This window comes from Sceloporus occidentalis, unplaced genomic scaffold (genome assembly GCF_023333645.1).
Source record: "Sceloporus occidentalis isolate IW3139 unplaced genomic scaffold, rSceOcc1.0.p SCAF_1, whole genome shotgun sequence".
In the NCBI taxonomy this organism is placed as follows: domain Eukaryota; kingdom Metazoa; phylum Chordata; class Lepidosauria; order Squamata; family Phrynosomatidae; genus Sceloporus; species Sceloporus occidentalis.
In genome coordinates this window covers 277,959,672-277,975,002 of record NW_028316981.1, presented here as the reverse complement: position 1 = coordinate 277,975,002, position 15,331 = coordinate 277,959,672, and the positions used below count along the sequence as shown (strand labels likewise).

Sequence of the window (15,331 nt, the reverse complement as noted above, 5' to 3'; positions counted from 1 at the left end):
ATTATCGCATGCAAAATGCCACTGATACTGCTGCCTGACTACATCTCAACTAAAACCTGCCTATAAGCCACATTCAGATGGCCGATTTGCACAGTTGACACCTTCCCAACTTTGCAAATTGGCCATCTGGGAATGGATTGTAGACAGGTTTTTGGCAGGTTGCAATTGGGCGGCACTATCAGCGACATTTTGCAAGTGATAATACCTAACTGCACCCCGTAATAGACTTAAACACGGCAGGGGTAAGTTGGGGTTTTTTGTAATGCAATAAACTCCATAATCTCTCAGCCTCAGGAGAAAGTAATGGCAAACCCCTCTCAACAGACCTTGCCAATAAAATACAATCCTGAGGTATAAATTTTAAAACAGTCATTAAAAGCCTATTTGAACAAAAACATTTTTTATATTTTTATATTTTGTGCAAGAGGTAATAAATCCAGAGTCCGGTGAATCTTCATGGGGATGTTATGCTACAGCATCAATGGCATCATTCCATGCTCACCATATAGCCCAATACTGTGCAATGAGAGAGGAACTTTCAAGTCAAATCACTTAAGGACAGGTAGTATAATATGAGAAGTGGATGCTGTTGACTTAATACAGTATAAAACAACATTAAGCCATTATAAAATGCAGTGGGGCGACAGAAAGTTTAGAAGGGGAAGAGAGAAAATTTTGTATAGGATACTCACACATGGAGGCCATTTACTCATCTCTACTATTCAAATACCCATCTAATTCATTCTGTAGCTGTACTTGCATATTTAAAAAAAATTAGAAGAGCAACATTGAGAATTAGAAGAGTAACATTTAGTTACAAGTTAAATTTGTGTTTGTTAAAATTGTGCTTGTTAAAGATGCTTAATAAACACCTGGAAATACTACGTTCATAACAACCATGGTTTAAGTCCCCTTGCCTTATTCAAGGGGCCTTTTTCAAGCCACTATTAAAAGGAATACATGTTTTAAGATCAAATATATCTATTCATACACAGTAACAATCTGCTTGTTCTATCTATCTAAAGAGCAATTTCCTACTCTTTAAACCTTATGCAGAAGACACAGCTTATGGAAGTACAATCATTAAACAACACAATTCCCTTTTTAAGTTCAGCTCAGAAAAATTCTCTCATTAAACCTACGATTCAGGAAGTAGGCAAACAGTAATTTTACAAAGCAGCTGAAAGTACAAACACACACCCACTTCAGCTTATTAATTAACTGTGACATTTTGCACAGCCATTACTCAACTTTTTTTTTTTGTACAAACATGGCAAGTCAGAGTTCAGTAATAACATCTCTACTAAGACGTTAGCCTGAAGACTGCATTCAGCTTTTTAGACACTGTTCGAGGAGGGCTTTAAATAAGCTGGTAAAAATTCACAGCAGACCTAAAAGTACAGTAAAATAGTCTGCCTTACAAAAGTAAAATCAGAAACAGATGACAAATTTAAGAATAGCTTGGGACTAGACCAAGTCACCAAGGAAGATGGTGAAATATCCCCTTTCCTTTTATTTGGAAAGACAATTTGGAGAAGCACATATGAAGAGACCTCCTTCGGGTCAGAGTTGGGGAAAGTGTGGAACACTGCACACCCCAAGCCCCCCCACCCCAGATGTCCTTAAAAATTGACATATTTTCAGGTGAAAAACCATCTCTAATTTTTTTAAAAAAAAACACTACCAAGAAACATCCCTCATCCTCTTCCAAACATCCTCCAGACTGGCTAGACATTGGCTGAAAACCCCAGAAACAAAAGCTGAAAACACCAGAAGCACACATTTGAGATCTATTTTTGTCCAGTTTTCACCTGTAAATGCACTGTTTTTGACTGCCACAGGGGTATGTGGGCAAAAACTGGCCCCATTCCATTTGCCCATGTTTCTTTAGGTACAAGATGCCTTGTCTGGGAATGAAGGGTTGGATAATCATTACCCCAGCTCTACCCCAATTGATCGCATGCTGGCTGGGAATGATAAGAATCATAGAATCATAGAATCTTAGAGTTGGAAGAGACCACTAGGGCCATCCAGTCCAACCCCCTGCCATGCAGGAAATCCAAATCAAAGCATCCCTGACAGATGGCCATCCAGCCTCTGTTTAAAGACCTCCAAGGAAGGAGACTCTATCACCTTCCGAGGAAGTGCATTCCACTGCCGAACAGCCCTTACTGTCAGGAAGTTCCTCCTAATGTTCAGGTGGAATCTCTTTTCCTGTAGCTTGCATCCATTGTTCCGGGTCCTGTTCTCTGGAGCAGCAGAAAACAAGCTTGCTCCCTCCTCAATATGACATCCTTTCAAATATTTAAACAGGGCTATCATATCACCTCTTAACCTTCTTTTCTCCAGGCTAAACATCCCCAGCTCCCTAAGTCGTTCTTCATAGGGCATGGTCTCCAGACCCTTCACCATTTTTGTCGCCCTCCTTTGGACACGCTCCAGTTTCTCAATGTCCTTTTTGAATTGTGGCGCCCAGAACTGAACACAATATTCTAGGTGGGGCCTGACCAAAGCAGAATACAGTGGCACTATTACTTCTCTTGATCTAGACACTATACTTCTATTGATGCAGCCTAAAATAGCATTGGCCTTTTTAGCTGCCACATCACACTGTTCACTCATGTTCAACTTGTGGTCTACTTGGACTCCTAGTAGAGTCCTAAGAGTTCTATACAAACCTATGTGGAAGATACCTGGTTGGAAAAGTTTGCACTACCAATTAGGATTCTATGATGTTGTCAAGCAAATATGTATTGTCATAGTAGAAGAGATATAGTCAGTGTGATAGGGCTGATAAAGAGTACTGGCCTAGATTCAAATTCCCATTCAGCCACAGAAGATGATACTGGGGTGAAACAGACTACCCCAAAGGGGCAGCTTGAAGTCACCCCTGAGAGATCCAGGTTGGAGCCTTGGCAACCTCCCGCTGCGGCCCCTATTTGCTGGCCCAAAAAGAAGTGGAAAATTGCTGTTCCTTTTTTGAACTGGCAACAAGCTGAATTTTTCCTTCCCTCTGCAGCTTTATGGTGCTCCTGCAACATGTAAACGCTATGCCACTGGAGCACCATGAAGCCAGCCGAAGTGTGGGCAGCCTGGCAGCTTCCAGGCATCATTGTGTATGTCATGTCCCCATGCCACCGGGAAGCTGGCGTTTCAAGCCAGTCTGTTTTGGCTCATTGGCTGTGCTCGGGCAAATTATCTTTCTTTACAAGAAAGAAAGCCACCCTCATTGGTGGGAGCAGTTCCTATTATAGCTGCAGCTTTTCTGTCCTGGACCAGAAATTGCCTATATCTCATCTCCACACTTTTGATCCATGACAGCAGCATGGAGCTACTATTCTAAATCCAGCAACATAAGTGGCAATTCCATATGAAGATTCAGTTTTTAAAAAGAGAGACAGACAGAGGAGCTCTTGGCAGACAAAGGACATCATCTGAGTAGACAGTTTCCCATGAGACATTTGTGTTAGTCTGCTGCAGCATAAGAAGGAGAAATAGGGGGAAGGAATCTAGCAGCACCTTTAAGACTTACTTTATTTCAATCCACTTCTTCAGATATACTGATATAGAGCTCATACCAAATTACAGGTATGTCAGCAATTACGTAGTTGTGGAGGTGGGCTCAGAGTGTAATAAGATACAGAAATTGCAACTTATGAAATTGCCCATAAACCTTCTGCTTTGATCCCACCCTCAAAGCTATGTTACTGTTTATAAGCCGTCCCCTTTTCCTTTTTATCTGAGTGGACATGTGCATTCAAACATACTGCACACACTCTATCAAGAAGAAATAAAGGGAAAACCCGACTATAAAATATACAACAAAATGTCACAAACAATGAGATTGTTCAGTAGTTACTGTGGACAAGAACTGTTGTTATCGTTTCATAATATTTCCCAAGCATGTGAACAGCAGCCAATTGACATTTTAAAAGCTTTTAGACAGCAGTTCTTCCTGAACAATGCAATTAATTGTACCTCAGAGACAAATGGCTAAATACTGTTAAATGGAAGTAATCCAACGGTTAGAGGAAGTTGTCAAACAAATATAGAAAAGTCACTTTCATCATACCATACCTTAATCATGCCAATAGCACCAGTGTGGGATCTCTTAAAAGAAGGCCAAGTGCAATTCCGCCCCCCCCAAAAAAAAGTATGTGGGTCATTGTATAAATTACAATGTCACATAAAATATCAAAGTACTGATACGAGTCCAAATCAATGATGAATACACCAGAAAGATCTAGGGGTCATAATGGAATGAAACATCTGTTTCAGGATACTACTGCCATAAAAAGGCAAATTCTGATATTAGACATTGGAAAAGAAACTTTTTAAAAGTTGTCAAAATGCCATTATAAAAAAAATCATGACAATCCTCTAGTTAGAATGCTGCAGAGAGCTCAGCTATATGTTCTCAAGAATTACATTCTTAAAGCAAGAGAATTTAGGGCAACTAAATGTATACAAAACAAAACCTGATCAGCAGAATGTTTAGTACAAAAAGCAGTTCTTTACACAATAGACAATGTTTTCTTTCATACCCGACAATTAGCACATTTTAATGCCATTTTAACTGCCATGGCTGTGTCCTACATAATCCTGGGGTTTGTAGTTTCATAGAATTCTCTTCCAAAGAGTTCTAGTCCTCACCACACTATAAATGGCAGGATTCCACAGGATAGAACCAAGATTGAGTGTTATAACTGTGGAGTGTGGAAAATACCTTCCTGAACAAATTGTACAAGATGCAGTGATGTCATAGTTTAGATGACATCGTTTATGAACTCCAGATAATTTAATTGTACAAAAGATGGAGGAAGCAACAAGGGGATTTTTGATTTAATCCTAACCAACGAAAATGAAGTGATCAATGGTCTGAAAATAGTAGGATCCCTGGATGAAAGTGGCTATGTTCTCTTGGGATTTGTTATACAGAGGAAAGGGGAAGCCAAATGTAGTTAGAGACACAAGGGAAATATTGGGTGAGATCCCCATAGTCTGAAATGCTCAAAGGGAAGGGAGCTCATGGTGCATGGGAGCTTCTCAAAGGTGAGACAGTGAAAACACAGTTGCAAACAATTCTAACAAGAAAAGTGGGAGCTGTCTAAAGAAACCAAGGAAATGTACAAAGAACTTTCTAATGGTTAAAAGAGACATGCATAAGAAATGGAAGAAGGGGGAAATCACCAAAGAGGAATACTAACAAACAACCAATAGGGCATGTAGATGAAAGGTGTCAAGTCCATTAATCTCCTTAGTTTATAAATCCAGGATTCACTAGTAAAAACTCTGAAAACCTTTATTCTGTACCTAAAGATGTTCATGCGAGAAGTTCATTGTCAGAACTAAACAGTAAACTACGTATACCAAAGCATAATTAAAAGCACATACAATTTCAAATCTTTGATGGGCTACCTTCTCATTCAATACAAAAGCAAAACATCAATTTTCTTTTCTGATTCTATAACACCCCCTCTCCTGCTTATGTTCCACTGTCAGAGCCACTATCAATAATCTTTGAGAATTTTTGTAGGGCATGAAATCTACTAACAGACTAGAAGAGGGTGAGTGATGTTCCCACATTCAAAAAGGGCAAAAAGAGAGGTCGTAGTAACTACCAACCAGTCAGTTCAACATCAGTACCAAGAAAGGTTCCAGAACAGATAATTAATAAGTTGAGGCTTCTGACAAGGTCCCCCATTATATTCTAACAGGAAAGCTGATGAACTGTGGGCTAGACAGTATCAGCATAAGGTGGCTCTCTTATTGGGTGTCAAACCAAAATCTGAGAGTGCTAAACAATGGTTGCTCTTCATCCTGGAGAGAAGTGACTAGAAGGGGGCCTCAGGAAGAAAAGAACCTGGTGTCCTGGATCCAGTGTTGTCTAACATCTTTATAAATGGTTTGGATAATGGAAGAGAAGATGTGCATGTCAGATTCACAGACGACACCAAATCAGAGGGCATAATTAATATGCCAGAGGACAGGAAAGTAGTTCAAAATGAACTTGATAGGCTGGAGAGCTGAATCAAAACAAGCAAAATGGATTTCAAATGGCATGCAGTTAGCCCTCGAATGATTATCCATTAATGGATTCAACCATCCACAGCTTGAAAATATTCCTCCCCAAATTCCAGAAAACAAACGTTGACTATGCCATTTTATATAAAGGATGTCATTTATTATGCCATTGTATGCAATGGAATTTGAGTATCCGTGCAATTTGGTATCCGCAGGGAGTTCTCAAATCAAGCCCTAGCAGATACTAAGGGCCCACTGTAAATAGAAGGTGTTATACCTAGGAGGCAAAAATGAAATGCACAAATATAGGATGAGTAACACCTGAATTGAAAGTAGTACATGCAAAATGGATCTAGAGATCTTAGCAGTTCACAAACTAAGCATGAGTGTAGCCAGTGTAGCTCTTGGTTACATCAACAGTAGCATCCAGATCAAGGGAAGGAGTAGTGCCACTCTATTCTGCTTTGGTCGGACCTCACTAGGAATACTGTATCCAGTCGTGGGCACCACAGTTCAATAAGAATATCAGCAAGCTGGAATGTGTCCAGAGAAGGGCAACCAAGATAATTAAGGGTCTATAAACCAAGCCTTATGCAGAGCAACTTAGGGAGCTGGGTATGTTTATCTTGGAGAAAAGAAGACTGAGAGGTGACATGATAACTATCTTTAAATAGCTGAAAGGATGTCATGTAGAAGATGAAGCAAGCTTGTTTTCTTCTTCAGAGACTTTAACACAAACCAATAGATTAAAATTACAGGAAAACAGATTCTACCTAAATATTACGAAGAACTTCCTGACAGTTAAAGGTGAAAGTGGAATATGCTGCCTCAGAGTGTGGTGCAGTCTCTTTTTTGGAGGTCTTTAAGAAGAGGTTGGATGGCATCTTTCAGAAGTGTTTTAGCTGTATATTCCTGTATGGAAGGGGAGGGTTGGACTATATGTCCCTTGTGGTCCCTTCCAACTCTTTGATTCTATGACATCACACAATAATATTCTGGAAATTCTACTCCCCAAAAGTAATATTTCTAAGCTCTGAGTGATGGCCACTATTATGACTTTTCAAAAAATCAGACATAGAACAATGTTATGAATGGTTATGAACCATGACAACAAAAAATAATTACTATGTTAAGAAGTAATTCCCTCCCCCACCCTCAGACACATACACACCAAGGACAAATGATGAAACCCACTTATCCCTAATGTTCTGTGATTTTTTTTTATTAAAAAAAATCAAGCAACTGTTGCTGCTAGAACCAGAGTGCTGCTTTGGTCTGATCCAGTAGGGCTATTCTTATGTTAAAGAGCTTTATAGTAATGGGATAAACTTAAATTTTGTCACAAGGCTCTTGACACTTAACTTTTCAACACATTACAAAATTGTAAACATTGGATTCTACTACAGTTTAGTTCTGATCACAAGAATGGTGCATTTGATCCAAAGATCCCTTGAGAAAAATTTGCCACTTGCCAGATGCTACTGCTGGTAGAAGGCGAAGAGATGGTTTTACTAGTTCCTACTACAGCCCCCTGTGCTCTCCAGAACCTTCTCCACAAGGCTGAGACAGCCTCTCTCAATCAGCTTGGGATGCCCTGTTGGGGATCTATATTCAAGAGGTGGAACTGGTGAAAATTACGAGCAGGAGGTTCTGATGGACTGAAGACCCTTCTGTGAACAGAATGATCTAACTAATCTGCAGTGAAGTAAGTCTAGATCGAAGTCAACAGGTTTAATTCAGTTTGGGAGATGCCATGCTTGTGAGCCAGAGAGGCATAGTGGTTTGAATCTTGGACTATGACTCTGGAGACCAGGGTTTAAAACCCTATTTGGCCATTGAAATCCACTAGGTCATCCAGAGACATGGGGCGTGGGGTTATCAGTACGCTGATGACACCCAAATGTGCTTCTCTATGTCCCTGACTGCTACAGTGACTAAGGATGACTTCTCCCCTCTGAATCCCTGCCTTGAGTCAGTGATGGGCTGGATGAGGAAAAACAAACTCAAGCTGAATCCAGAGGTACTTGCCATAGGTTCCTTAGGTCCGGGGAGGGAAATTTGTCCACCACTCCTTGATGGGTCACACTTCCCCTGAAGGATGAAGCTTGCAGTTTGGGAGTACTTCTGGATCCGTCTCTACGTTTGTCATCTCAAGTGGATGTGATGGCCAGAAGTGCTTGGTACCAACTTTGGTTGATACGCCAACTGCGACCCTACCTCGATCGAAAGGACCTTGAAGCTGTAGTACATGCTCTGGTACTCTCTTGTCTCGACTTCTGCAAAGTGCTCTACATGGGGCTACCCTTGTATCAAATTCGGAAGCTTCAACTAGTGCAAAATGCGGCAGCCAGGTTGGTCACTAGTTCGAGACTTGACCATATAACACCTATTTTGAAAGATCTACACTGGCTCCCAATTAGATTCCGGGCACAATACAAGGTGTTGGTCATTACCTTTAAAGCCCTACATGGCTTGGGTCAGGGTTACTTACGGGATCGCATCTCCCTATACAATCTGCCCCGCATTCTTAGAACAAGTGGGAAGAATTTGTTGGAGATACCACCATCCAAACATGTTTCTACTTCCCTAAAGGCATTCAGTATAGCTGCCCCTAAACTTTGGAATGGTCTCCCAGAGGAGACCTGCCTTGATCCATCCTTAGAAACCTTCAAGAAGGCAGTAAAGACAGAGCTCTTTCACCGCGCTTATCCTCCTGACCTCTTACGAAGACTACTAGCATGGAACAAGACCAGCTGACCCCGTGATTGATTGCTGTTAATGTTTTTAGGTTTTTATGTTTTTATGTTCTTGTTTTTATCCTTTCAACTGTGGTTTTTAATGGTGCAGTAACTAATGCTGCAATATTGTAATTGTAATTTTAACTTTGTTGTGATCCCGCTTCGATCCATCAGGAGAGGCGGCAAGATAGAAATAAAAAATATTGTTGTTGTTGTTGTTGTTGTTGTTATTAGGTAATCTTGGGCAGGAAGGTAAAGGCAAATTTTCTGAACAAATCTTGCTAAGAAAACTCTGTGCCTTAGGGCCACTGTAAGATGAAATGACTTGAAGGACCATAACAACAACAATACGCCTCTGAAGAAAAAATATATTTCTAAAACCCAAGGACAATTAATTTCTCAGAACTACTTTTGATAAGAATTCAAAAGGGTGCTTTGTCATAAATTTGACAGCAAACCCTGTCCTTAAGTAGTCAAATTTGATCCATGCATTTTATCAAGTTCCACAATCTCATTCCATTGTAAACAGGCTTAGTTAGGATACAGTGGGTTGATTCCAATGGGTTCATCTCAACACTGTCAATCATGGAATATTTTCCTAGCTGCAAAAATAACAGTTTATTTTTAAGTTATTTAAAGGATTATTAATAATTTACCTTTTGGCTTCTTCTAGGTGGCATAAATACTCATAAGCAATATTCTGACGTCGCCTTTCATCCATCTCCTCTGCTGAAAGCCTTTCATCATCCACAATAGCTGTAAATACAAAACCACAATAAATTGCATGTAATGAAGAGTGACTGTTACAGTTATTTTACTGGAGAAACTCAAGTTGCCAGAGAAGAAAATTTATTATCAATTGAATGTGTTAGCTGAATGCACACACTATGTTACCATGAATTGTTTGTGTGTGTGTGTGTGTGTGTGTGTGTGTGTGTGTGTGTGTGTGTGTGTAACTGACAATTATATTAACATTTTCTCTTTTAAAGAAATATAGTAGAAGTATGAAGATAAGCTTCTCTGAGTAAATTATCCATTTAGTTTTTAACTGATACCTCAAACAAGCTTTTAAATTTGCAAGACTTTGGGGCAAAGTAGACTGCCCCTTTGCATCAGCTTCAGGGAGGTGTCAGAGCACAGTATTTAGATGCCGCCTGCTCTGATGCTCCCCTATGCCACTGGGAAGCCAACCATGCACCGGCTTCATGGAGTTTCAGCAGCACAGCATTTACACATACCTCGCTGCAAAAATGCCAAAAAGCTAATGCCGAAGCAGAAAGGGCAGGTTTTTCCACTCCAAACAGGTGGGGTGGAAGCTGGCCAGATTGGGGTCGCAGCGTGCAGTTGCCACGGCCTAAATCTGGCTCTCTCAGGGACAGTGTAACACCACCCCTTCAAGGCCATCTGTTTCGCCACAAAGTTAACATCCTGTGGTTGATTGATAAATACTTATATTATTCTGAGAAAAGGTTTTTAAAAGTATAACAAGATTTTAACTGAAGAAAATAAAACCACTTTCTTAAAAGTCATTAATTCAAACAGATAAAAAAGATATTTTGCTCAGAGATTTTAAGCAGAATGTGAAATCACAAGGCATTCTTTTTGCACTAATCATCTGATCATGCCTATTAAGCTATAGGATATGAGAGATTGGCAGGTTACGCCTCCCTTCTGCCACCAATGTGACGGAGACTGATACCATATTTGTGCCACTGTGTACAACTGTTTCTTTCTTTGCTTGAAAGTTACTGTGGGTTGGCAGACAAGGGCCAACTCTTTGAGTAGCATGATCTAGAGGACATTACGAAACAAACTATGAATTTAAGAGATCAGTCACTGCACTACAGTATAGAAAGGCATCATAAGAAGATTAACAAGTGGAATAAGTTTTCTTTAATATTATAACCCTTATAACTATTTTCGCATGTAGATAGTAGTAATGTTTCTACTACATTTAACTGCTATAAAGGTTTAGGTCTTGCAGGGACATTCCAAAACTACATATTTTCATTCACATCTGGGGTGGGGGCTTATAAACACAAAACCAAGTTGTATAAACAAATTTTCCTTATTTTTGTTTTTTGCCTGCATAGTATAACTTGGCTTATTTATTTGAGCCAAGTGAACTTTGCAGTAACATATGCCAGTGAATTTGCATGCTCCTTCAGGTACATCCTGCCCTGGACTGATCTGTGAGAATCATCCAGAACAGCAACAGGTAGCTGGACAAGATCATTCTTCAACTCTTAAATTCTAAAAGACACTCTTTTCTTCTGTCTACACTAAAAGGAAAGTAAAAATGACACATCTCAAATTCCATTGTGGACTAAAACTTTTTTTAAAACTCTGTTGAGCTTTGAAGAAGGAAAACGATTCATGTTGGCATCTGTTGCCCAAAGCTGTGTGTGTGCCTCTTCAAGTCACCTGCTGACTTACAGTAAACCCCATGAATTTTATAGGGTTTTCTTAGGCAAGAAATACTCAGGTGGCTTTGCCCACTCCTTCCTCTGAAATATAGCCTACAACAGCTGGTATTTGTTGGCAGTCTCCCATCCAAATAACCAGGGTTACTGACTGGTCTAACGGAGATAATTAAACTTGAAATAGCCAACTCCACCATGAAAATTCAAACTGGGTAATAAAAATTAGCAGAAGGGAGTAAGATTATCTAACTAACTGAAATTTCTTCTCTCTAAGAATCCTGCTGACTCTAATCAGCAATCCATGTAAGATAGAAGCCCCTTTTCAACAGCAACCTGCCACATGCTTCTGGGAAATCCAAACACTTATATGACACTGAAGACAAGATGCTTAAAACAAACAAAACAACATATATTTTGTCTCAATCTTCTATTGTAAGCCACTGTCGCTACCCTGTAAGGAGAAAGGTGGATATAAATTAAATTAAACAAAAAGAAATATTCTGAAGTATTCTACTACTGAACATGGAAGTCCCAGTTATCAGGCCTAAATAATTTCCATGGCTCTGTCCTTCATGAATTTCTCTAATCAAGCTACCCATTGCTTCAAACTATTGTTGATCCACTTCTTTCCATAGAAAAACTGGAAGTAATATTTCAACATTCTCTTTGTGACTGCCGATTAAAAACTACACACAACAAAACAACTTTGCATGGAAGAGCAAGCTATATCAATGCTCTGAGCAGTTATCCATTTATCTCAGCCTGAAATAACACACTTGTGACTCCCGGCTATCAGATTATAGATTATGCATAGACATGGAGCCTTCATGAGCTTTGCCTCTATAATTTAAGTGCATTTTTCATACTACTCCAAGACTGCTTCGATATGAGTTAGACTGAATTAGAGGGAAAATGTAAACAATATTCTTGCTTTTTATAAGATACAGACAAAATGTCCGTTAAGTCAGAAAGGCAAGAGAGCATGAATGTTTCAATTCTAACCCCTATTTTCCTACTTCTCTTCACCACACATCCATCACTGAGAGCAACACTTTGCACATTTCTTTGCACAAACGCAATCATGGGGTTTCACGTTATTGCGTGAGAGGTGATTACATGCAACTTCAGGCAATGGGAAGTCAGTTCAAACGCAATTCAAATTCACATAAATTCGCTGAACTAGCGAATTCACGTGAATGCATTCTGGCCCTAATTTCTTTTCATTCGAAGTTAAGAGAAATTCCTCCCGTGTGATAAGCAGACATGTTTCCAATTTTCACTCTCAAATAGCTGATTCCTACTATTCAAAGCATCTGCCACTTAAATAGGGTATATTTCACGAAACAATTCACAGACTTTTATACTTTTCAAATAACCAGTGTTAACATGTTTCAGAGCTTAAAGATCCTGATATGCACTAGCCAAAAGTCTGAGGCAAGATCTGCATGCACAGCAGGGAGCTTTTCATCGTTATTTCTAGTAATGAGTGAACAGGTTTTAAAAGAAAGATAAATAACATAATTGTCTTTAAGGGCATTTCATAGCCTTTCATGATCTATGCAGTAGTTTTGCTATAGTTTATAAAGTACACGCTGATTTTCTTTTAGAATTTCTTGGTGCCCATTATAAGATGACAGTCCTGATGTATGCTCATTAACATTATTTCTGGTTAAGAAGACGCTGTCAAGACATATCTTCTTTTCCTTCCAAGACAAAGAGCAGGAAGAGAGCAGAAGGAACTGTCAAGGACAACTGCCTAGAGCAGGCCTGCACAACTTGGCAGTAGATTAGGGCCAAAATTTAAAAAGGCTAAACTCTGAGCTGCAGATAAACCTTGAGCTGCAGTCACTGCGCCGTTAAACATCCTCTTTCGCTGCTTCCTGATTATAACAAACACATATCAGGTTTTAGTGGCTCACTTTCCAACTTTTCACTTGAGGGATGAGTGTTCACCCTTCCTCTGCTCTTGCAGCCCAGCTCTTTTCTTGGAGAAAGCTGGGCAGCAAAGGAGCGTTGAGGGCCATTGTAGATTTGAGCCTACTTCCTCAGATCCATGAACGTTCAGTTAGTCTCAAAGGTGCTACATAGATAGAGGTGCCTTCAGAACCCCCTCCCCGCCAGCCTTCAGAGTCCCACGTAGTTGCTGTCTGGTGAGACCCCAAAGGCACTGCCGCCCCCTACCCCCAGGGCAAAGTTGTGAGGGAGAGGGAAAATGAATAGGGGGGTTGTCCCACTCCAACTATATGCTACTTTCTTGTGGGCTAAACCAGCATGGCATAGTGATTTGAGCAATGGACTATGACTCTGGAGACCAGGGTTCGATTCCCTGCTCCACCATGAAATCCACTGGGTCACCATGGGCAAGTTACATACGCTCAGTCTCAGGGGAAGGCAATGTCAAACCTCCTCTGAACAAATCTGGCCAAGAAACCCCCATGATAGGTTTGCCTGAGGGCCACCATAAGTCATAAATGACTTGAATGCAACAACAACAACAAAACAAGAATACTTCAAGAAAGAGCCAGTGCTGTGTTGTGGTTTAAGCACTGAACTATGATCCTGGAGACCAGGGTTTGAATCCCTGCTTGGCAAAGGAAACCCACTGAGTAATCTTAAGAAAGTCACATTCTCTCAGCTTCAGAGAGAGGCACAGGCAAATCCACTTCTGAATAAATTTTGCCAAGAAACGCCTGTGATAGAGTCACCTTAATGTTGCCATATGTCAGAAACAACTTGAAGGCACAGAACAACAACAAAAACAGCAACAGCAAAAAAAAAAAAAAAAAAAAAAAAAAAAAAAAGTAGGAAAGCCAGAGTGGTGTAAAAGTTTTAAACTTGGAGACCAGTGTTTCAATCCCCTCTCAGCACATTGGGTGAACTTTGGTAAGTCACACTCTCTCAGTCTCAGAGGAAGGAAAAAGCAACTCCTCTTTGAACAACTCTTGCCAAGAAAACTCTGCGATAGGGTCTTTATAAGTTGGGAAAGACTTAAAGGCACACTCCAAAGCCCCATTAACCTCAATGGGCCTCAACACCACTCTGCACTTTAACAGTGGCTGCTGGGGTGGCAGTGCCTTCAGAGTCCCATGGGGCAGAAGCCCCGAAGGCTGGAGGGCAGGGGAAACCCCCAGAGTTCCATGGGGGAGAAGCCCCATAAGACTCTGAAGGGTGTAGGGGGGGGGAGAAGCCTTCAGAGCTCCACAGGGCAGAAGCCCCATGGATGGGGGGGGCAGTGCCTGAGGAGGAGGAGGAGCGCAGGGCAGACGGAGGGAGGGAGCAAGGTACAGAAGAAAATGGCTACCAGGGTCTGCTTTGCAAGGGTGCTGGGGCTTGGAGCAGGTCTGCACAACATGCAGCCTTGACTACAACCACCAATGTCCTCCAAATCATTGCGGGCCTCCTGAAACATTTTGGCGGGCGGCATGCAGCCCACAAGCTTATGTTGTGCAGGCCTGGCCTAGAGCCACAGCTTGAACAGATAACTAGCAATCTTTAATGACTCAATTTGCAACCAGCTCCAAGTCAAGTGAAAAAGATTAGCCTCTCCCCACAAATATCCATCTAGAATATTAGTGTGTGAATCAAGAAAAGAAAGGAGAAAACTGAAGAGAGGAGTTTTCAGTGGAATAGATGAGAACTGGTGGTTTTAAACATTCATGCAGCTGTTTCTTTCCCTCTAAAACATAGAAATCTTTAGGGAAATCCCAGATTTTCAAAATTCAGCTTCCTGGGACAGATGTGGAGTCCAGTGTAGAAAATTTGCCACAACATCTGAATGCAAACATGTCACCAATTTTCTTATACAGTGGGCCCTTGGTATCCATTGGGGTTCGGTTCCAGGACCACTCCGTGGATGCTCAAGTCCTATAATATACAGCAGCATAATAAAATGGTATCTTTTAAACAAAATAGCAAAATCAAGGTTTGTTTTTTGAAATTTAAATATTTTTGGAATATTTTCAAAGCATGGATAATAGAATCTGTGAATAAAGAATCTGTGAATATGGAGGCCCAACTGTACATGTATTTATTTATTTTTATCCTGCCTTTTTCCTGAGTTGGGACCCAAAGCAGCTTACAACATGTGTGCGTGTATAAACATATTAAAACAGCACTTTAGAAACAATTAAAATAATCCACTTAAAA

At 40.5% G+C, this 15,331-nt stretch overlaps 1 protein-coding gene across 2 annotated transcripts in view; it reads right to left on the bottom strand.

The window, feature by feature from the left end:
• IQGAP2 (IQ motif containing GTPase activating protein 2) overlaps nt 1–15,331 on the bottom strand; it is a 196,588-nt gene that overhangs the window by 140,729 nt on the left and 40,528 nt on the right. For both annotated transcript variants that reach the window (XM_089494494.1, XM_089494496.1), the window contains exon 2: nt 9,419–9,518. In XM_089494494.1, the coding sequence (XP_089350620.1) occupies nt 9,419–9,518 (100 nt within the window). The remainder of the gene's footprint in view (nt 1–9,418; nt 9,519–15,331) is intronic.